This window comes from Gossypium raimondii, chromosome 13, assembly GCF_025698545.1.
Source record: "Gossypium raimondii isolate GPD5lz chromosome 13, ASM2569854v1, whole genome shotgun sequence".
Lineage (NCBI taxonomy): Eukaryota > Viridiplantae > Streptophyta > Magnoliopsida > Malvales > Malvaceae > Gossypium > Gossypium raimondii.
Window position 1 is genome coordinate 57,847,861 of NC_068577.1, and position 21,363 is coordinate 57,869,223.

Consider the following 21,363-nt stretch of genomic DNA (forward strand, 5'->3'; position numbering starts at 1 on the left):
AAAAATTTGCATCATTGTTAAAATAAATAATGGTATAAAAAATATTTCAATTTAAATCTATCTATATTCATATAATATATTTCAAAAAAAAAATCACATTATTAATCATTATTGTACTCTTTTGTTTTCACCTTTAGTAGACCCATCAAACAAACATCAACAGCCGACCATAAAACCACCGTCTAAAGTCACACACCTACAATTTGAACGGCCAACCGACCGGCGAGACTCGACGGTCAATATAATTTCATCACTTTTTTTTTCAAATGACACAATCACAAAACAAAACAAATCCTTTTTTTTCTTGTTTTTTTTTTCCGATCATTTCACTTCAAATTTCAGATTTTATGAAGCTTGATAGCTTTAACAACGGGATTAGCTTGAGCAATCTGTTGTTTCCCCATTGCTTTGAAATCAAATTTACAACCATGTTCTTCAGGGTACCTATGGATCCCACAAAACACCATCCCACACCTGCACTTGAACCCCGTGAGCCCCACGCGCTTGTTACAACTTAAGCATCGTTTAGGTCTAACCTCAACCTCCACCACCTCCGCCGCCTTCGTCTCCGCCACCGATCCAGCGTCCTTATCCGCAGACGAGGACGACGAAACCGACGGAAAAGATGACAGCGAAGGGATCGAGGTTTGATTAACGGCGTGTTTGGCGGAGGAAGATCGATGTTGCTTCAGCTGAAGATCACGGTGACATTTTGAACAAAGATTTTGCGTCGCGGGACTGCCGATTAATCCACAATTGTTCGCACACAGCTTCGGTGCTTGACATCTATGTTCTTCCGCCATTTTTTTTTCAATTTTTTCTTTCAAACCTGAAAAAAAAACATTGAAGAAAACAAATTAAAATGATAATTTGCATGAAAAAAAATTCAAAAAATTAGAAGAAAATTTACCAGAGCCAAGAGTTTCAAAGAGGTGGGGAATGGGAATCGAAATGAGAAATCAGAAATGAAACCCCAAATCTAATTCCCTTTTAAAAATCATAAATTAAAATTCAGTTTCATCCTAAAAATATAAGAGGTTGAAGGGATTCGTGGTCATGATTGAAATTTCCATACACTTTTGTCTTTATAAGCGGTTTGAATTGAATTTTACTAATATATATAAATTAAAGGCTAACTTTTGATATTAGTCCCTGTATTTTGCATAAGTTACAATTTTAATATTTATATTTTCGATTTTTGAAATTTTAGTTCTGAATCAAACATAGCAATTAATTCATTAGGTCAAATTCTGCTATTAGTTTCATATTGTATATAAGTTGTAGTTTTAGTTCATGTTTTCTAACAAGGTTTTCAAAATCGAACCAATCAGGCCATCGATTCGTTAGTTCAATCGATCCGACTAGTTTGATCAATCTTGTAGATTTGATTAAATAAATCATTAAAAATTCTTAAAAATAAAACTCGATTGAATCGAGTTTTTACTCGGTTCGTACTGGTTTCCAGATCAACTGGCTCAATGTCCTTTTATGAATCGGTAGCCCAATCAATTCTCAGTTCAATCCGATTCAAACAACCTTGTCTTTTAATTTGATAGTTATAGTTCTTGTATTTTTTTTCCTAATTTTGAAATCTTAATCTTGACCGAGCCAATACTTGGCAAATCCATTAGCTAAAGTAACATGGTCTTTTGTGAGTATTATATGAAAATGGTAAGCTGATATGTCTGTACACACATGATAATAGTATTTGTTACATAAGATTTTTTTTTTTTTGAAATCTTAGAATTTAATAGCAATTGTTTGGGCCTGAATAGAAATTTCAACTTTTGAAAAATATAAAATTAAAAGTGACCAAATTAGAATACATTCACTAAATCCGCAACTTACACATAATACATAATTAATAACAATATTTAACCTAAATTCAATTGCAATAATTTTGAGATGCCTTTTCCCTTTCATCAATTTTAGTCATTGTGTTTTCGAATTTTGAAAATTCGATACTGAATCAAAACGATGGTAGTTAAGTTGCTAGGTCAAATTTTATTATTAGTCCTGTACTATACATAAGTTGTAGGTTTAGTCAAAGTTAATTGAATATATTTGAGAATATTTACTCAAACACCTTGTGCGTTTTGCTTTTTTGTGTTTTTTTTTTTGTTATCTCGTTGTTTATTCGCATTGAGTTTGTTTTTGCTTTATTTTAGTGTTTTATAGATTTTTTATTATGAATTCTCACTTTTGAGAGTTAAACTAACTTAGGCAGATTTAAAGCTAAATTTTTGCTTAAAGTCACATAATTCGCCAAACTAAAATTCTAATCCTGTGACATATGTATATAATGTTAGCAAAAGAAAATTATATAAAATTGCTCTATATCAAATAAAAATACTATATTATTTAAAAATAAAATAATAATAGGTGCAATTTAAACTCACCAGTGGAAGATGGCACTAAGTTTGGGGGCCTAACTAAAATTTTAAAAGTTTTAGTGAAAAGATTTAAAAATTTTGATAAGTCTAATTGAAACATTCAAAATTTTTAGATGTTTTATGAAAACTTACAAACAAATTTAAAGAGTCTAATTGAATTTTTTTAAAAAAGTTAAAAGGTTTAACAATAAATTTATTAAATTTTGTGGACCTAATTAAAATTTTTAAAATTTAATGTATAATTAAAATTTTCAAAAGAAAGCCTATAGGACCTAATGAGGATCTGCCTTTAAAACTCACTTATAAGTATTTATAATTAATCATGCCTCTATGTTCATTAAAATTAGGTTGAGATAACTATTTATGATATTATTATCGTACGAATCGATCAATCAACAACTTTAACTATTAAATTTAAATTGTGGTTATGGATGCATTTACTATCATATTATGATATTGTGATTGTGAATGTGTTTAATGATATTATGTGTAACTATATTAAAAGTAAACATGTTCAACGGTCGAGTATCACCTAAATTTAAACTCCTGCTCGAAATTTGAGTGGGTTTGAATAAAAATATTAAACTCGAGAAATAAATTTAGTAAAAAAAATTATGTTTATTTAAAATATGAATGGGACTCAAGCTCCAATATTTTAAGCATGAGCCCAACTCGGCCTAATCCTAAATAAATTCGGTGTAGTCATTTACAAATAGGAGTGGATTTGAATAAAATTTGATCCGTATTTTGTGCCATTAGGACTAGTTTACGATTTAGAACCATACATGGTTGTCTAAGGGCTAGTTTACCTTTGAGGTTTAAAAGTGTTTTTGAAAAATACTATAAAAAACAGCTTTTGAAAAGTTTGATAGTATTTACTATTGCCGTCAAAAAGTACTTTTGAAAATGATAAAGTGTTAATTTTAAACACGGTGTTGTAAAGTGAAAGATTTGTTGGGGGGTAAAAAAAGGTAACTTCGTTGAAAGTACTTTTCCAAAATTTTTGGCTTGGTTAAAATCCTAGTTTAAAATCATGTTCGGTTTAAAAAGCTGATTGCTTACCAAATTTTTGTTGTTTACTGCTTTCCAGCCTCAATAGTAAACAAAAAATTTGGTAAACAAAGAGCTCTTCAACCCAAACTATGATTTCAAATTGTGATTCTAACCCAAGCCAAAATTTTTAACCTTCAACTTTTGGAAAAATGTTTTTCAATGAACTTACCTTTTTATCTCCCATTAAATCTTTCATATGCTTTTGAAAAGTTTGATAATGTTTACTATTACTGTTAAAAAGTACTTTTGAGAAGATAAAATGTCAATTTTAGACATGATGCCAGAAAGTGAAAGATTTAATGGGAGATGAAAAAAGTAACTTTGTTGAAAAATACTTTTCCAAAATTTTTGGCTTGGTTAAAATCTTAGTTTAAAATCATGTTCGGTTTAAAAAGCTGCTTGCTTACCAAATTTTTGTTGTTTACTGCTTTCCAGCCTCAATAGTAAACAAAAAATTTGGTAAACAAAGAGCTCTTCAACCCAAACTATGATTTCAAATTGTGATTCTAACCCAAGCCAAAATTTTTAACCTTCAGCTCTTGGAAAAATGCTTTTCAATAAACTTACCTTTTTATCTCCCATTAAATCTTTCATATGCTTTTAAAAAGTTTGATAATGTTTATCATTGCCGTTAAAAAGTATTTTTGAGAAGATAAAATGTTAATTTTAGACATGATGTTATAAAGTGAAAGATTTAATGGGAGATGAAAAAAGTAACTTCGTTGAAAAATACTTTTCCAAAATTTTTGGCTTGGTTAAAATCTTAGATTAAAATCATGTTCGGTTTAAAAAGCTGCTTGCTTACCAAATTTTTGTTGTTTACTGCTTTCCAGCCTCAATAGTAAACAAAAAATTTGGTAAACAAAGAGCTCTTCAACCCAAACTATGATTTCAAATTGTGATTCTAACCCAAGCCAAAATTTTTAGCCTTCAGCTCTTGGAAAAATGCTTTTCAATAAACTTACCTTTTTATCTCCCATTAAATCTTTCATATGCTTTTGAAAAGTTTGATAATATTTACCATTACTGTCAAAAAGTGCTTTTGAGAATATAAAATGTCAATTTTAGACATGATGCCAGAAAGTGAAAGATTTAATGGGAGATGAAAAAAGTAACTTTGTTGAAAAATACTTTTCCAAAATTTTTGGCTTGGTTAAAATCCTAGTTTAAAATCATGTTCGGTTTAAAAAGCTGATTGCTTACCAAATTTTTGTTGTTTACTGCTTTCAGCCTCAATAGTAAACAAAAAATTTGGTAAACAAAGAGCTCTTCAACCCAAACTATGATTTCAAATTGTGATTCTAACCCAAGCCAAAATTTTTAACCTTCAGCTTTTGGAAAAATGTTTTTCAATAAACTTACCTTTTTATCTCCCATTAAATCTTTCATATGCTTTTGAAAAGTTTGATAATGTTTATCATTACTGTCAAAAAGTACTTTTGAGAATATAAAATGTCAATTTTAGACATGATGCCATAAAGTGAAAGATTTAATGGGAGATGAAAAAAGTAACTTTGTTGAAAAATACTTTTCCAAAATTTTTGGCTTGGTTAAAATCCTAGTTTAAAATCATGTTCAGTTTAAAAAGCTGCTTGCTTACCAAATTTTTGTTGTTTACTGCTTTCCAGCCTCAATAGTAAACAAAAAATTTGGTAAACAAAGAGCTCTTCAACCCAAACTATGATTTCAAATTATGATTCTAACCCAAGCCAAAATTTTTAACCTTCAGCTCTTGGAAAAATGCTTTTCAATAAACTTACATTTTTATCTCCCATTAAATCTTTCATATGCTTTTGAAAAGTTTGATAATGTTTACCATTACGGTCAAAAAGTGCATTTGAGAATATAAAATGTCAATTTTAGACATGATGCCATAAAGTGAAAGATTTAATGGGAGATGAAAAAAGTAACTTTGTTGAAAAATACTTTTCCAAAATTTTTGGCTTGGTTAAAATCCTAGTTTAAAATCATGTTCGGTTTAAAAAGCTGCTTGCTTACCAAATTTTTGTTGTTTACTGCTTTCCAGCCTCAATAGTAAACAAAAAATTTGGTAAACAAAGAGCTCTTCAACCCAAACTATGATTTCAAATTGTAATTCTAACCCAAGCCAAAATTTTAACCTTCAGCTCTTGGAAAAATGCTTTTCAATAAACTTACCTTTTTATCTCCCATTAAATCTTTCATATGCTTTTGAAAAGTTTGATAATGTTTACCATTGCTGTCAAAAAGTGCTTTTGAAAATATAAAATGTCAATTTTAGACATGATGCCATAAAGTGAAAGATTTAATGGGAGATGAAAAAAGTAACTTTGTTGAAAAATACTTTTCCAAAATTTTTAGCTTGGTTAAAATCCTAGTTTAAAATCATGTTCGGTTTAAAAAGCTGCTTGCTTACCAAATTTTTGTTGTTTACTGCTTTCAAGCCTTAATAGTAAACAAAAAATTTGGTAAACAAAGAGCTCTTCAAACCAAACCATGATTTTAAATTGTGATTCTAACCCAAGCCAAAAAGCCAAAATTTTTAACCTTCGGCTTTTGGAAAAGTATTTTTCAATGAAGTTACTTTTTTTTTATCTCCCATTAAATCTTTCAATTATAACATCATGTTTAAAATTGACATTTTATCTTCTCAAAAGCGCTTTTTGACAGTAATGATAAACACTATCAAACTTTTTAAAAGCTCCTTTTTGCAGCACTTATCAAAAACACTTTTCAACTCCAATGGTAAATTAGCCCTAGACAACTATGCATAGTATTAGTATCTCGCACAACTATGTATGGTATTAGTATCTCACAACCATCAACACTTAAAAATTAAATTTAAACATAGAAAGGTAAATGCACCATGAAGGCCCTTATACTAAAAGTTAGATTGTATATTGCAGCATCTCCTGAAAATTGAGCAAATTGGTCCATTTTTTTAGTAGAAGAAATAAAATACAATCCAACTCTTAATATAAGGACCTCTATAATACTTTTACCAACAATAAAAACGAAAATGGTGAAAAAAAAAACACAAAATAACCAAAGCTTATTATGGAGGTCTCTTTATAGTTTAAAGAGAAAGCTCAAATGGCAAACAACACATAAAGCAAGAAATAGAAAAGCAAAGTCTCACACACCAAAAGCATTTAAAGCAGTCTCGAAAGTAAAACAGACAAGATTCATTTTCCATGTCTAAACAAAAGGAGTTTACAGAGGTCGACGACGACGACGTCTGGTGCCATTGCTGATGATGTTTCTCCGCATCTATCACACACAGACACAAAAAAAAAAAAAACCATTTTTAGGGTTAAATATAATATTCTATACGTAGTAATTGCATGAGACATGCATCATTAGTAACAATGATACTTTGTTGTCAAATAAAAAATTAATTCCCAATCTAAATATTAAAGTATACTCGTTTTTCCATTTTAATACTTAATTAGGGAACACACATCACTTTTAATATCGTATAAAAAATTTAATTCACAATTTAAATTTTAAAGTATAACCGTTTCAACCATCAATCCAATTCTAAAAATATTATAAAAAAATAAAACCCGAACTCAAATATTGACCCGTTGAGGGAATCCGCCCTCTATCTCTCTCTATATAAATGTGAGTGTGGATTACCTCGGATATGGAATCGAAGCATTGCTTCAAAGTATTGAACTCCTCCTTCACTCGCAGAAATAATTCATCGCACCTAACAACATATAAACAAATATTTAATTAATAAAAAGAATATATATATATATATATATAAATAAAATAAAAAATTAATTAACATAAGAAATTCGGACCTGTCTTTGTCTCCGTCGTCGGCGGCGACACGTAGCTCGCAACAAGCCTGATACATCCGGTGACCGCCAATGCTGTTTTATTTTATATATAAAAAATAATATTAGAATTATGATAAGTCAAATTAAAAGTTAAAAAAATAAATCAAAATTTTAACTCATAAAATATATGATAACTTGAATATTACCCAGAGGTGCTGCCTTTGAGCTGATGGAGTTTGCTTATGATGGTTGAAAAGTCCACCTCAGTTAAGCTCCTGTTCATATATATTTTAATTAATCCAACAAATAAAATGTAAAATATTATTATATATAAAAAATAATATTTTTAAAAAAATTAAAATATACAGAGCGTTAGTGATTTCGGCAATGTAAGCTTCAGCATCGTTGGTGAACATAGAGATCAATTCAGTAATAAACCGAGGATTTTGTTCACGTCGCAGCGCTAGCAGTTGATCAAAATTATCATCCAATATGCCCTACATTCACAATTAAATAATTAAAAACATATATCAAAATTGAAGAAATTCTCTTTATTACAAACATTTTATATTAGCTAATAATTAATTTATATATATAATCAAGTTAATAATTAGTTTCTTTTTGTCGGATTATTTAACAAACATCAACGGTTTTTTTGTCGGATCGTTAAGTTTCGAATCTCAAATCTGTTAACCGTTAAAATTCAAATAAAAAGTCCAGTGAAACACAAAAATTAGTCCGACAAAATATAAATAAACATACATAATCAATCAATACCCACAAACTATTTTTTTTTTAAATCACTTCAATTTTAAGTTAATAATTAGTGTCTTTTATTGTACAGACTTCAACCGTTTTTTTGTCGGATCGTTAAGTTTCGAATCCCAAATCCGTTAACCGTTAAGATTCAAATAAAAACCCAACGAAACACTAAAATCAGTAACACTATATATGTGTATATACACATTTTTTTTACATAAACATTGAAAATAACTTCATAAAAAAGAAAAATATATATACAAAACCTGATCATGCATGGTCCTAATGTAGTCATTGAGTTGTTGGGTAGGATCAGTACTACTCCCAGCCATTTTTTTTCTTGTTTTTGCAAAGAGATACAGAGATTATATGTATATGTGTATGTGTATGTATATATAGAGAGAAAAAAATAAAAATAGAAAATAAAAAGAAAAATAGAGTTGAGAATAAACGTTTCACTTCGAAAAGATTAACGTTAGGTTCAATTCTCCTTTTAACCTTTTGCTTTCACACTATTTGTCAGAGAATTTGTGGAATCAAAACAGAAAATTATGTTTTTTTATGTATATATTTAAGATATTAAGGGTAAAAATGGGATAATATTATAATAAAAAATATTTATTATTTATTGTTTTTTTTTTTAGATAATAACAAAAATTCTTAAATTGGCAATGTAGTCCTTGTATAGCAATGAGGGCCACTGACACAACAGTTACATAATAAATATGACAGATAAGCCAAATCATTACTTAACCGCACAGAACGTTTAACGTAAGGACCAATTTGCAATTTTTTAATATAAAAAGGGATAATACGTAATCCGATATTTAATATAGGGATTAAATGATATTTTTTTCTTTTTTAATTTATTTTTGAGAATAAAAAAAAATCTAAAATTGGCAGTGTAGTCCTGGTATGGCAGGGCCACTCACACAACAGTTACAAAATAAATATGACAGATAAGACATTCACATATAAAAACAAATAATCACAACCTCCTACGTTCACATGGATAATGTGACTTGGTATTATGATATGGTTTTAATATGGTGTTTTGTACACGTGTCATATTTGCTATTTTTTTAAATCACTAATATTTATTGAATAATTTTATTATATGTTCCGATTATATTTGTTCTTTTTGACACAATGTTCAGAACCACCCATAGCTCCTCTCCAACTCATAAATAAGAGAATGATATGCTTCAGCGCATTCGAACGCATGTCCTCCTGCATTGACAACAATGTCCATGTCAGTTGAGTTAAGACTTAATCGACTATTATATCACTAATTTTAAATATACATTTTGATATTTAAATTTAGCCTCAATGTTCAAATTGATACTTATTAATTAATGTTATATTATTAATTTGGCCTTTCTGTAACCAACTCCTAAAAGTTGAGCTTTAATTTGAACATTTAGCCTTACATTTGATAATATGTATTATTTTCTTTCTGATAATTTACAATTATAAATACAATACAATCAAAAACTACAAGATACATGTATGGGTAACATAAAAATAAGATAAAACCGATACAAATCACAAAAATTTAAAAATTAAGATATAATCGAACAAAACTCACACTTAATAAATTATGTATAATAAAACTCCAACATGAATATTTTAAAAACCCCATTATTTCAGCTTTTGTATGTGTACTTCATAAACCATCTTGAAATGACAAATAATATATGAATTATAGCATTCCATTGCACAAAGGAAACAACATTTAGAATTTGATAATTCTTTCTTAACTTGGTCCTTAAAATTTCTGTGATCTATGTTAGTTTCAGAATTTGCTTACTTTTTTCAATTTGACCTCTAAACTTGGATTGTATTAAGATTAGAGGATATGATATTTTAAAATCATGCCACATCATCACCTAAATTTATAAATATATATTTTGTATTTTTGTATTTTTTATTACATATATATTTTAATTTTTAAGGGATGATATGACAATATCAGAAAATCCAAGTTCAAGGATCAATTTAAAAAAAACCAGAAACCTAATAAAATAATTAGTAAATTCTAAGACTAATGTGAATAAAAAAGTTTTGAAGTACAGTAAAAGAAGTACGAAGACCAAAATTTAAAAAATTCCAAGTTTTTGCACCAAATAAAAAAATTACTAAATTGTGAGACTAATGTGAATAAAAGAATTAAAGGATTAAAATTTAAAAAATTTCCAAGTTTTTGGACCAAATAAAAAAGAAGTACCAAATTCTAAGAATAAAAGATTCAAAGACTACACAGAAAACAAAAAAAGACACAACAATGTTGAGAGTGGGATTTGAACCCACGCCCTTTCGGACCAGAACCTTAATCTGGCGCCTTAGACCAACTCGGCCATCTCAACTTTGGTGATCAATTGTTCAAAATTAAAAATAATAATGTACATGATATTCACATTGTCGCTATCAATACCACAAAAATCAACAGAACAAAAATTAACCCGTTGCCCCTCAACAAGTACAAAAAAGAAAAGTTCACAAACATGTACGCAAAAAATAGTTTTTGAGTTTTGAAAATAATAATATAATTAAAAGTTTTAAAAAATAATATTTTTTTTTACTAATAAATAATTAGTTTGAGCCATATAAGTGCATCCAAACTTACATCGTTATACAATTTGAAGAAGTCATTATTATTATTTTAAGTGAAAAGCATTTTGAGTTCTTCAAGACGTGCTGTTCGAACTTCTTCATCGGTTAAGGCACCAGATATCATCTTCTGCTTGCGTGCTTGTACTGCTTCCATCCTTTCCTCTACTGTTCCCTGTTATTTCACATCATCCATATAATCAAAACTTCAATCCAACCCATATATACACTGCTCCAAACTTGTGGTTCAGATTAGATCGAATTTAATTGGCTTTATTAGTAAATTGACTCTTGGACTATATTCTAATTTTCAGATTGGTCCTTAAATTTTTATTATATAAAAAATGGTATATAAACTATCAATTTAGTTTCATTTTACCCAAGAAAGACTGGCATTCAATAAAAACAGGCAACATGATGTTTTTTTAAAGGTAAACTGGGACAAAATTGATAATTTAGATACCAATTCTGACAAAAAAAACTTTAAGAACTAATCTAGAAATTGGGGTATACTTCGGAGCCAATTTGATTTTGAAAACCCAAGCTTAATTCGAGATAAAAAAAATCAGCCCCCTAAAGCACAAATGGCGATTCTACTTCAGTTGAATTGAAGCCATGTTACTTGGACTCGGGTACGAGTGACCGACACTGATACCTTACACCATTTCAAAACTTTTTCATGTTTTTGGAGTCTTTGAAAGATTTGACCTCCATAGATATTACAAACAAACAAATAAATAAATTGAAGCAATATAGCTTTTAAGGGAGAAACCTATACCTTGACAATGAACCGTTTGATTGCTACCCTTTTAGTTTGGCCGATACGATGAATGCGCATCACAGCTTGTTCTTCTACAGCCGGATTCCACCATGGATCCTGCAGTGAAAATCCTAAAAATAATAAGAATAAAGCATACTCATCTTCGAAAATATACCCATATTTAATGCTCATCTGGAATCCAAATAACAGAATTATTCCTAGGCTAAATTCCCTCGATGAATATGCAAAACTACAAGTACGGATGAACGCATAAAAACACACTACTAATCACTGCACTTAATACTAGATAAAGCTTGTCATTTCTGCATACCAAAACAAAGGCATTGGAAGCTGCAGTTAGATTTATTCCCACCCCACCAGCTTTGAGTGACATTAGCAACACCTGATATGAAAACATCGAGCAAACAATAAGACTCAAGCCATCTAGAATACTATTAAACCAAAATCTTTGTCCAGAAGAAAATTTTGCCACAAACCATGATTTTGCTATCTTCTGAAAACTGTTTTATTACTTTTTCGCGTTGCTGTTGATTCAAAGTCCCATCGAGTCTAAGAAACGGAATGTTATTCCTGGACATTAATAAAGCATAAGCATATGCTACTACGTGCAATACTTTCAATGGCATAACAAGAGAAGTGGGATGGAGAGGAAGAGAAAAAAAAGCTAATAAAAGCACGCGGTGCCATTTTTAACTTGGATCAAAACTATTTGCACAAAATCAACTTGAAATGTGCCTTTACATCACATTTACATCACATTTGATCAGTAACAAAACTGTGTTGAATAGGATTTTGGCCTCAGTTTTGTCAATATGGTAAACGAGTTGTTTAAAAGCCACTCCAGCAAGGTTTTCAAAACTGGACTGGACCAATGGTTGAACCAATCAAACCACTGGTTCCCAGTTCAACCAGTTCAGTTGAATAAAATATTTAAAAAATGAAGAAATCCAGTTCGACCGCCAGTTCAACCTGTCCAACTAGTGGTCTGACCAGTTCAACAGGTTCACGGGTCAATCAATCTGACCCCTTATTCCAGACCGATACCTTGGCCGGTTCTCGGTCCAACTGATTATCAAAACATTCCTAAGAGTGCTGTAACACTGCATGTGTTATGAAAGAAATACTAGCTCAAGACACTGATAGAGCTTCAACCGGATTTATAACTTACCGAGAAAGAGGAATCTGCAAGAGGTCCAAAAATGCAGTCCACTGGCTGAAGAGAATGCTCTTAGAGCCTGATGAGCGAAGATTTTCAAGTTCTTGTAATAGAACAACCACCTTGGTGGACTCCACCCAATTTTTCTCAACATCAACCTGAAACCGACTCTCAGTTGGGGCTGTAATAAGTTCTTGCTTCGTAACAGTTTTCCTGCAAGGTAAAACAATAACACTCTAAGACCAAGTTTTGTGAGTTCATCTTGAACTTTAACCTGAGGCTATAAAAGTCAAAAAAAGGAAAATTGATTTCAAGATACCTACAAACAGGGCATAAACCAGAATTTGGATTCCGCCAACTTGCCAGGAGACACTCGCGGCATAAGCGGTGAGCACATGGAGTCAGTACAGCGTCTTCAAATGCTTCAAGACATATCGGACACTCTCCTTGTTCTCCCTTCCGCAGCTCTTCAACCACTTCCTGGACATATGCCCTTGAAGGTAGATCCTTGGCTTCACCATCTAGAGTACTCTGCCCGCCTCTAAGGAACCGTTTAGCTAGCTTATTAAGATCTGTGTATTCTTGTGTATCTCCTCGGCTAGAACACAACAAATTACCCATCAACATTTACTCATAAGAATGGACAAATAGTTGCATTTTTAGTGCAAGAGGCCACCAATATCCCTCAAGTACAGCCCAAATAAAGACAATGCTAATAATAATGATGAGCACAAAACTGAATTAACACGGAAGCAAATCATGTAAAAAGTTCAAGGCAAAGATCAGCAATTGACATGACTGTCAAACTCTTTACATATTCAATCCGGAGACATTGTTTCAAGTAAATTTATATAAAATGAATCCTGTCTCAACAATATACACTTTATTTGAATACCAGATATTTTTTATAAGCTACTAGGAATTAGAACTGACAGCTATCTGACCAGACTCTCCAAAACAACATCATCACCACACTACCACATAATCATCGACACACTGATAAAAAACCAGGTAGGAGGGAATAAAGGTAAGCAGCAGACCTCATCACAAGAAACGGATGATCACAACATTGACGTAGACGTAGAAGTAACTCCAAAATAGAAGCATAATTATGAAGAACACGACCTTGTTCAACAAACTGATCAAACTTCACCTGAGCAGAGACCCAGCAATATGTAACAATTATAAAGTAAAAAAGCAACATCAAATGTAAATAAACCATGAGATCAATGAAGCAAGATGATACAAACTAGATTATACCTTCGATCTTTTAAATAGGGCTTCATAGAAGTCCTTTTCAGCTTCACTGAGCTCACAGTATATCACCTGAACATCGGCTGGAGGTAGCACTAGAATCGGCCTATAACACAATTTTAGAAGCAAAGTCTATAAAAAGTTCAAATGGGATAACTAAGGATTCCTAAGCAGTATACTCACTTGCCATATCGGTCTGTGCTACATTTTGTTCTCCTTAACATGATTGGCTTTAAGATTGACTGAACCAACTTTAGCCCTCTCTGATCACCTTCCTCAAATGGTTTTTGAATGAGCTTGTTCCACCTATATCATAGCTAGTTAGCTAAAAATTATGAGAAACAAAAAAAATCAAGGAATATTTCTAGGAACAGAACATTCAAAGAAGCTGCTCTAACATAGCCTACAAAATGCATTTGTATTACTGTTCACCCCATACATGTATCACAAATTTTACTGAATGTGATCTGGGATATATAAATTTTTTAACATCATAAAATTTCAATCTAGTAAACTTGTAAATGAATCAATATAGTTAAACACCAGATGTATCATCAATTTACCAGAAAATTTCTAATCAATTTCCTTCAAGGTTAACTCATAAGAAAGGACCAAGATACTTTGATGGACATTGTTGAATTGGGTAAACCCCTCTAAATATCTTTTTTGAACAAGAGCTAAAGTAGCCCCTAATAATACAGTTATTATACCTATCAAAGATATTAGATTCATTATGTAAGGTATAACTATGAAAAGAGGAAGGTGGGCTATCCGCTGCTACCCATAGTGGCAGCATGTATAAGAGACGAAATAGGAGTAGGCCCCTCCATATGGCATCAGATAACCATACATGAATAGATAGCAGAACTAAACTGAAGTTTTCTTCAGAATGCCCATTTGAACCAAAGCAAACATATACAATAGTCATAACATAAAAAAATTGTTTTTTATGCATCTATAAATGTAAAACCACTAGACATAATTCAGTAACAAAACAAGAAAGAATAAAATATATTCCATACTGATAAATAGAAGCTCCCTCTTCAATCCAGAGAGAAATAAATGTGACCTCAAGAACCTAATAAATTGTCTAGGTGCTGCAGGCAGAGACAAGCATTTAAAACTTAAATCTAATTAACTGTGTTTTTGACAACATGAAAAAAGAAATTCAAGCCAAATTTAGTGGTCCAATAGACCAATAAAGGAGAATCCTTGTGATTATATCCTAAATTTTCCATAGAACAATTTTGTTAAACTTACCAGGGCCAGTTTCCCCAAGGTTCCACCTTCAAAAAGCGGAGGAGACTGTATAGATCCTCCAGCTTGTTCTGTGACAGTAAATTTTCTTATTAGAAAGCATACAAAACCTTGGGAATCAATAGGTTAGAAAGCAAGTGAGAACTGCAAAGTTAAATTAACAGATCATCAAAAAAAAAAATTTACACAACATAAAAAATGAAATTCTAAGATAAAAAGGATTATGTGTGTGTAGAGAAAGAAATCTTAGCATGAAGATAACATACACTGATAGGCACATGCAAAATTAGTATCTGTTATTCACATTGTTCAGTATAAATCAGAAATCTACTTTGCCAATAATTATAAAAGTAAAAATAAAAAGCTTGAGAAACAATTGCCATAAATCAAATAAGGCTTTGCTTAAAGCACAAAACAATGAACAAATACAAATTAGTGCACTTATCATTTAATTATACCAAAACAATGAACACATACTAATATTGATGAAGTGCACCATAAAGGATTTCATATACATTAGAGAGAAATTCTTCAGAATTTTGAAGAGAACAGATTATTGACCAGCAATGCATGACCAAAAAGAAGTAAACAGAAGAAATTTCAAATGCACCAATAAATACCAAACAGTTCTGCTTCACTTCCAAGTACAAAACAAAATGGGATAAAAAGAAACCTAAAACTAAAAAAATGCTACTAACATTGAAAAAACATTTAAAACAAAAGGTTTGAGGCACTTTTCAAAAATGTCATTACCTGGATCGGAGTCCCAGTGAGACACCAGCGACGATCAGCAACTAAAGCAGCTGCAGCCATGGAAATTTGACTTTTTGAGGATTTTATGGTATGTGCTTCATCAAGAACAATCCTGAACCAACGCACCGAGTACAGTCCTCCATTATCTTCAGAGTTCTGGAAATAAAAGAAGAGTCACTTTTACTTGTGTATAAAGTATGAAGTAATTTTAAGTTTAAACAGAAATAGAAGTAATATCTTTAACCACCTCTGCTGAAAACTCTGAAGCTAGAACCCCATATGTAGTGATTACAACATCATTCTGGGCAAGAAGTTTTGCATCCTTTGGCCGACTTTGACCATAATGAACATATAGAGACAAAGATCCAGGCTGCACATGAGTTTCAATCTCTGCCTGACAATACCCAAATGTTTAGAGCCACATCCAATAACAAAAATTGAAGAATTAATCAGATAAAACATAGATATTAATAGAACTGCTAAGTTCCAAACAGGCAGATGCTACTATAAGCAAAACCATGAACTGAGTCTACTTCAAAACTGAAAAGACAAACCTTCCATTGGCCAAGAAGAGTCATGGGACATATAATCAGATTGCCACCATTAGCAAGTTTGTTCCTTTGCTTTGACAACTTATCAAAGCTGGGAAACTTCGTTGCAGTTTTCACAGAATTCGGTGATTGGCCGAATACATCAATGGCTTCACCACCTTGATCAGAAGGCTGATCTGAGGATTGACTATCTGATAGCCCACCTCTTTCTGAATGGGTTGCTAAGAGGGATATAGTCATGATGGTCTTCCCAAGCCCCATAGCATCTGCCAAGATCTTCACAAGTAAAGGAAGTTAAGATACAGTCACAATGTAACAAGAAGGAACTAGGCTAAATATGCATCAGGAATAGTAAGACCATACTCCTCCTCTGGCCATTTGATGAGTGCTTGGGAATTCTATTGTAGCATCACCAGTAAATGCATTCAAGTAGATAACAGGATCTCTCCTATATAGAAAGAAACAGTACTCCATCAATACCCTGTAACATATTGAGTGGAAGAAGTCTGCTAAAATGATAATCTGACATACTTATCTGCTAAGCGATATGCTTCCCAGCAAGGGTGCAGTGTTGTTGCTGCCTCATCCATGCAATTTCCCTTCTCCACCTGAAACATCCACTGGAGAGCCTGCTTTTGATAAGGCCGAAGTTCACACTGGAGGGTGCTAGGAGGGTCCATTTCCTATAACACAATAGTTGTCACTTGATCTCACCTAATCATTAGCAGAAGTATATTCTACAAACATTTTTCAAAAATGACAATACCTCTAATTCAGAGTTGTCTCCCACACCAACAATATTTTCAAGATCAGCATCAGAGATTGACTCATCATTTTCAACCTCATTTCCGTTTTGAGATGGATTCTTAAATTTGTTTGCAGTTAATAATGGGGTATGAATACCAGAACCATCCTGTTTTCACAATACCATTCAGTAATTCAGCCAAGAAAAACCACATTATAGTAAATCTAACTGTATTGTATTTGCTACCTTTGTCTCCAAAGGTCGTTTCTTTGTGTACAAATCACCAGGAGCTAGTTCTGCCTAATTATCACAAAACAACAAAAATATTTCTCTTTAAAATATTTGACAGAAAGAATTGATAGTGGTAAAATAAAACAAAATAGTATTAAAACCAACTGCAGTATTTGCTCAATTCATGATAAGTTTATCAACTACGTAATCACAACCAAAAAGATGTATAAACTTAAGACAAATAATTACCTTCTTAAAAGGTGTTAGGCCAAGCAACCGGAACAAACTTGGAAGAGGATGAACAATAGATTCATCATTGCAATTGCTTGCTGCCTTGAGTGAAGTTTGCTGATACTTATGGAACGTGGAACTATTAATATACACACTGGACCAAACCAAAAATTCACCCTCATTAAAACCAAATTTAGTAATAAAAACAAATATCCATTTAAAAAACTTAGAAAGAATAACCATTCAAACTAACCACACCTTAACGATAAGAGAACAGTATCCATTACACCCAACACATCCGGAGCTGATTTACACCTTCCCTCAACTCTAATCTTCTTATCCCTCACAAGCGGCAACAGACAGCGTGCCCATTCATTGGGTATTCTACCAATCTGCCAAAACGTTATTTGCTTTTATAATCATATTAATTCATATCCAAATTCCACTTTTGCATCCCTAACTATAACTAGCAAAAAATAATAAGCAAACGATTACTAAGAATTAAATTCAAAATTTATCACCTCCCCAAAGTTCTTTGTAGAGAATCTAACAATCTCTGAACAAGCTGCAGCTGCTCTTCCTTTCCCAAAGCCTTTCCCCATTGATCCAGCCGGACTAGAGCCAGTACCCTTCAACGGAAACGTGAAGCTAACTTCCTCCCCAACCTTAATTTTCCTTCCTTTACTCGTCGAAAGCCCAGGTACCTCGCTGGAACCAACAAACCACCAATCGTTTTCAAGCCTAACATTTCCTTCATCTTCCAAAACACTCCCACCACATGCAACATTTCCATTACTACTAAAACTACAATCCTTGTTCTCTTTCCCTGTTTTCTTGGGCTTTACGCTAACCGTTGATGTATCGGAGCTCGAAATTCGGACCACGGGTTCGGATTCGGGTTCAATTTGTTTCTCCCTGGGCTTGAAACTTCGAGGCGAATCAAAAATTATGTTGATGGCAGCGGTCGCATCGTGTTTGGCCAAGTGAAGCGCTCTAATTATGTCCATCTCGGAATAATCCGATCCAACGATCAATCGGACGGTGGAAATAAGATCCTCCAACACCTTGTTTCCACCCATTGGGTTGCTCTCACAAAACCCTAAACCCTTACCTCTAATTTAATCCCACGTATTCGATTCTGATTTTCCGTACTAACGATGAAATTATTCAATTCGAAGGTGAGGGAGAAAGGGGAAGTGATTTGAATTTCTAGGGGGTGAATGCTAAAGTGCGCGGTGGGTAGACATGTTTATGGATTGGCGGGTGAGTTTCAGAGATGGCGGGAGAGTGTCGGAAACTTTTTTTGAAGGAAAGGCTATAATAAGACTTTATAGTGATGCGAAGCGCGTATGCTCCACGCGCGTCTTAACCTTTCCCGCCATTTTTATTTTTCTTATCCATATTTATTCGGTGCTCAGAATTTAACGAGAATAATTAAAAATTTGTATACTGAACTCAAATATATTAACCGCTCAAATGTATACAGAGCGTTTATCAGCGGTTAGTGTAAAAATAACGGTGACAATGAAACTAGATATCATAACAATATTGTAATATGAGGAAAAAATTAAATGTACTACACTGGAAGTAAACGTCCATCAAAAGGGATCCTAAATTTGGCCATTCAACTCCAATTAGGTACAAAATAGTTATTAAATTATTTAAAAATTTTTATTTAAGCCACTGAATTATTCGAATGTTTTTACTTAAATCATTGGATTATTAATAAGTCTAACTAGTGAGCTCCAAGTAACAATTTGACCATCAATACGATGGACTAATATCCATCGACAAGTAGAATAATATACCTTAAATCCAAGACAATCTTACCATTAGCGTCAAAGATCGGAAAAAAAAGTTGTTTAAAATTTGATCATCTGATTTGTGGTATTTAAAATTGTTTTATAAAAAAACATGAACTATAGAATAAAAGAGAAATGAGAGTTTTAAATTGGTGTAAGTAGTGCGAACAAAAAAGGTATACAATAACGATTTTAACAGCTCAATAACTTAAATGAAAACTTTCGAACAATTCAATGACCAATTTGTAACTTTTCAAAATTAAGTGATCGAAACATTAACTTACTAATTAATTTTCTGTAAATAAAAATAAAGTGACTAAATTTCAAATGTACAAAAAGTACGACGACTTGGATCATATTTTAACCAAATCAAATTACAACAACCAATATGTTAGAATGGTGTCGGAAATAGTAGTTTTGGGGTCACCAAATCTGACGAGTAAGTTCGTAAATATTATTATTTAATATTTATGAGACAAGTGTGATTTTTTAAAAATGTTTTTGATTTGATAATTTGTATTATATAAGTGATTTATTAAGTTCAAGTGGTTTTAGAAAATGGGGCATCGGGGCATTGTTTTTATAAATCAAGCCGTAAATATTTTTATAAATATTTGTAGAGTGTCATTAAGGTGGTATTAAAGTTTTGTTAAGAAATTTTAACGTTTCGATAGTTAATTAATCAAAAAGAACCAAATTAAAAAAAATACATTCTCGAGACTCCGTTCCAGTAAACCGGACTCATAAATATTTATTAAAAATATTTACAAAGTTAGTTGTGTAGTTAATTAGGTTTTGGTTAAGTGAATTTACATGAATTAAGAGTAATTAGGTATAAAGACTAAATTGCATAAAAGATGAAAGTTGAATTATATATTAAAGAAAAATTAAAAAGATTAAATAAATAATTATGTCATTGCTTTAAATGAGGCCGCATAAGATTAATATTTATAAAACTTAAAATTAAAATATATTATAATATTATATCTTAATCATTACGTAAATATATATATATATAGTAAAACAAAAGTAAAAAAGAAAGAAAAAGAGAAAGCAAAATGAAACAGAAAGAAAGAAGAAAAAAGAAAAAGACGAACAGCTTTAGGAGTTTCAAAGTTCCAAGTTTAATTGGTAACGTCGTATTAAAATTCTCGACTAAGAAAGGGAAAGATAAAGTCGACGAGAAATAATTTAAAATTTCTTATTTGTATTTCTATAATCCTAACTTAGTTATTAATTATTTTATTTTGATTAAATGTTTATAATAAGTGTTGAGGTGAGTGATTGATATTTTGATAATTGATTGAATGATTTGAATTGATAGATATATATTTATTGAATAGATTGATTTTTTTAATTGAAATGAATATAGGTGTAATTATGTGATTATATGAAAAATCAGCATTGGATATTGATTATATCTGAAATGTGAAATTAAACTTTATTAACTGTATCGGGCTGAGTCGGATATAGATGGCATGCCATAGGATTGAAAAAGTTCAGAGATTTCTTCGACTTCGAGTCGATGAGACACTGAGTGTCAATCTATTACTTCAGATTAATTCGATAAGGCATTGGGTGCCAATTTACTTCAGTTCAGCCGATGAGACACTGGATGTCAAATTATTACTTTGAATTATCCGATGAGGCACTGGGTGCCAAACTGGTGTGTTTTGGTTGGACCCGTGTATCCGTCTGAGTCCGAGTTCAGTAAATAGGGAAAAATAAATAATAAAAATTTATGATTGATATTGGATTATATGGTATGTGAAATGAAAACGGGACAGTGAATTTAAATATGAATTGAGATACATAAATTGTGTATTCATTAATTGGATATAAAATGAATAATATTGTTGTTTAAATGATATGTGTATCATATTGTGAAAAGCTATTACATAACAAATGATGAGAATTGAGTATAATATGAATGATGTATTTATAAATTGAATAATTGAATGATTAATGCTATTATATAAATAAATGTGAATTTTAAATATTCAATTGTGTTTAATATTTA

General features: G+C 31.4%; 3 protein-coding genes and 1 non-coding gene across 6 annotated transcripts; all 4 read right to left on the minus strand.

Annotated features, from left to right (window-relative positions):
* Positions 1-183: 183 nt before the first annotated feature.
* On the minus strand, positions 184-1,072 carry LOC105784374 (zinc finger A20 and AN1 domain-containing stress-associated protein 3). Its single transcript, XM_012610235.2, has 2 exons — positions 911-1,072; positions 184-829 (listed from the first exon to the last, which is right to left on the minus strand). Exon 2 carries the CDS (start codon positions 801-803, stop codon positions 339-341), a length of 465 nt encoding a protein of 154 aa, XP_012465689.1. The 5' UTR covers positions 804-829; positions 911-1,072; the 3' UTR covers positions 184-338.
* Positions 1,073-6,379: 5,307 nt separating this feature from the next.
* Positions 6,380-8,328, minus strand: LOC105781805 (histidine-containing phosphotransfer protein 1). Its single transcript, XM_012606328.2, has 6 exons — positions 8,239-8,328; positions 7,580-7,710; positions 7,420-7,488; positions 7,235-7,306; positions 7,065-7,137; positions 6,380-6,695 (listed from the first exon to the last, which is right to left on the minus strand). Exons 1-6 carry the CDS (start codon positions 8,302-8,304, stop codon positions 6,639-6,641), a joined length of 468 nt encoding a protein of 155 aa, XP_012461782.1. The 5' UTR covers positions 8,305-8,328; the 3' UTR covers positions 6,380-6,638.
* Positions 8,329-10,257: 1,929 nt separating this feature from the next.
* On the minus strand, positions 10,258-10,338 carry TRNAL-AAG (transfer RNA leucine (anticodon AAG)). Its single transcript has one exon. It is a non-coding gene; the product is annotated as a tRNA-Leu (tRNA).
* Positions 10,339-10,493: 155 nt separating this feature from the next.
* Positions 10,494-18,848, minus strand: LOC105783805 (DNA repair protein RAD5A). Of its 3 annotated transcripts, none has more exons than XM_012609460.2 (20): positions 18,063-18,847; positions 17,800-17,933; positions 17,560-17,695; positions 17,326-17,379; positions 17,101-17,247; positions 16,866-17,017; positions 16,698-16,782; positions 16,338-16,610; positions 16,031-16,177; positions 15,784-15,939; positions 15,034-15,101; positions 13,957-14,079; positions 13,780-13,879; positions 13,560-13,672; positions 12,839-13,117; positions 12,532-12,732; positions 11,840-11,933; positions 11,674-11,745; positions 11,361-11,459; positions 10,494-10,757 (listed from the first exon to the last, which is right to left on the minus strand). In XM_012609460.2, exons 1-20 carry the CDS (start codon positions 18,618-18,620, stop codon positions 10,635-10,637), a joined length of 3,114 nt encoding a protein of 1,037 aa, XP_012464914.1. In that variant the 5' UTR covers positions 18,621-18,847; the 3' UTR covers positions 10,494-10,634. The 3 variants fall into 3 exon arrangements, 2 of the variants coding, with proteins under 2 accessions (XP_012464914.1, XP_012464915.1); XR_008192422.1 differs by having other exon boundaries at positions 10,529-10,757; positions 11,361-11,473; positions 18,063-18,848; XM_012609461.2 differs by lacking the exons at positions 10,494-10,757; positions 11,361-11,459; positions 11,674-11,745; positions 11,840-11,933 and having other exon boundaries at positions 12,599-12,732; positions 12,843-13,117; positions 18,063-18,848.
* Positions 18,849-21,363: the final 2,515 nt, after the last annotated feature.

Excerpts from the sequence above, each read along its gene's own strand:
- LOC105783805 (XM_012609460.2), bottom strand. The coding sequence starts at position 18,620 with ATGGGTGGAAACAAGGTGTTGGAGGATCTTATTTCCACCGTCCGATTG. Across the intron at positions 16,611-16,697 it reads ATCAAATGGCCAGAGGAGGA|ATCTTGGCAGATGCTATGGG; the intron begins GTATGGTCTTAC and ends TTACTTGTGAAG. Across the intron at positions 14,080-15,033 it reads CCTTGGGGAAACTGGCCCTG|GTGGAACAAGCTCATTCAAA; the intron begins GTAAGTTTAACA and ends GCTATGATATAG.
- LOC105784374 (XM_012610235.2), bottom strand. The coding sequence starts at position 803 with ATGGCGGAAGAACATAGATGTCAAGCACCGAAGCTGTGTGCGAACAAT.
- LOC105781805 (XM_012606328.2), bottom strand. The coding sequence starts at position 8,304 with ATGGCTGGGAGTAGTACTGATCCTACCCAACAACTCAATGACTACATT. Across the intron at positions 7,138-7,234 it reads GACGACGGAGACAAAGACAG|GTGCGATGAATTATTTCTGC; the intron begins GTCCGAATTTCT and ends ATATGTTGTTAG. Across the intron at positions 6,696-7,064 it reads GCTTCGATTCCATATCCGAG|ATGCGGAGAAACATCATCAG; the intron begins GTAATCCACACT and ends TGTGTGTGATAG.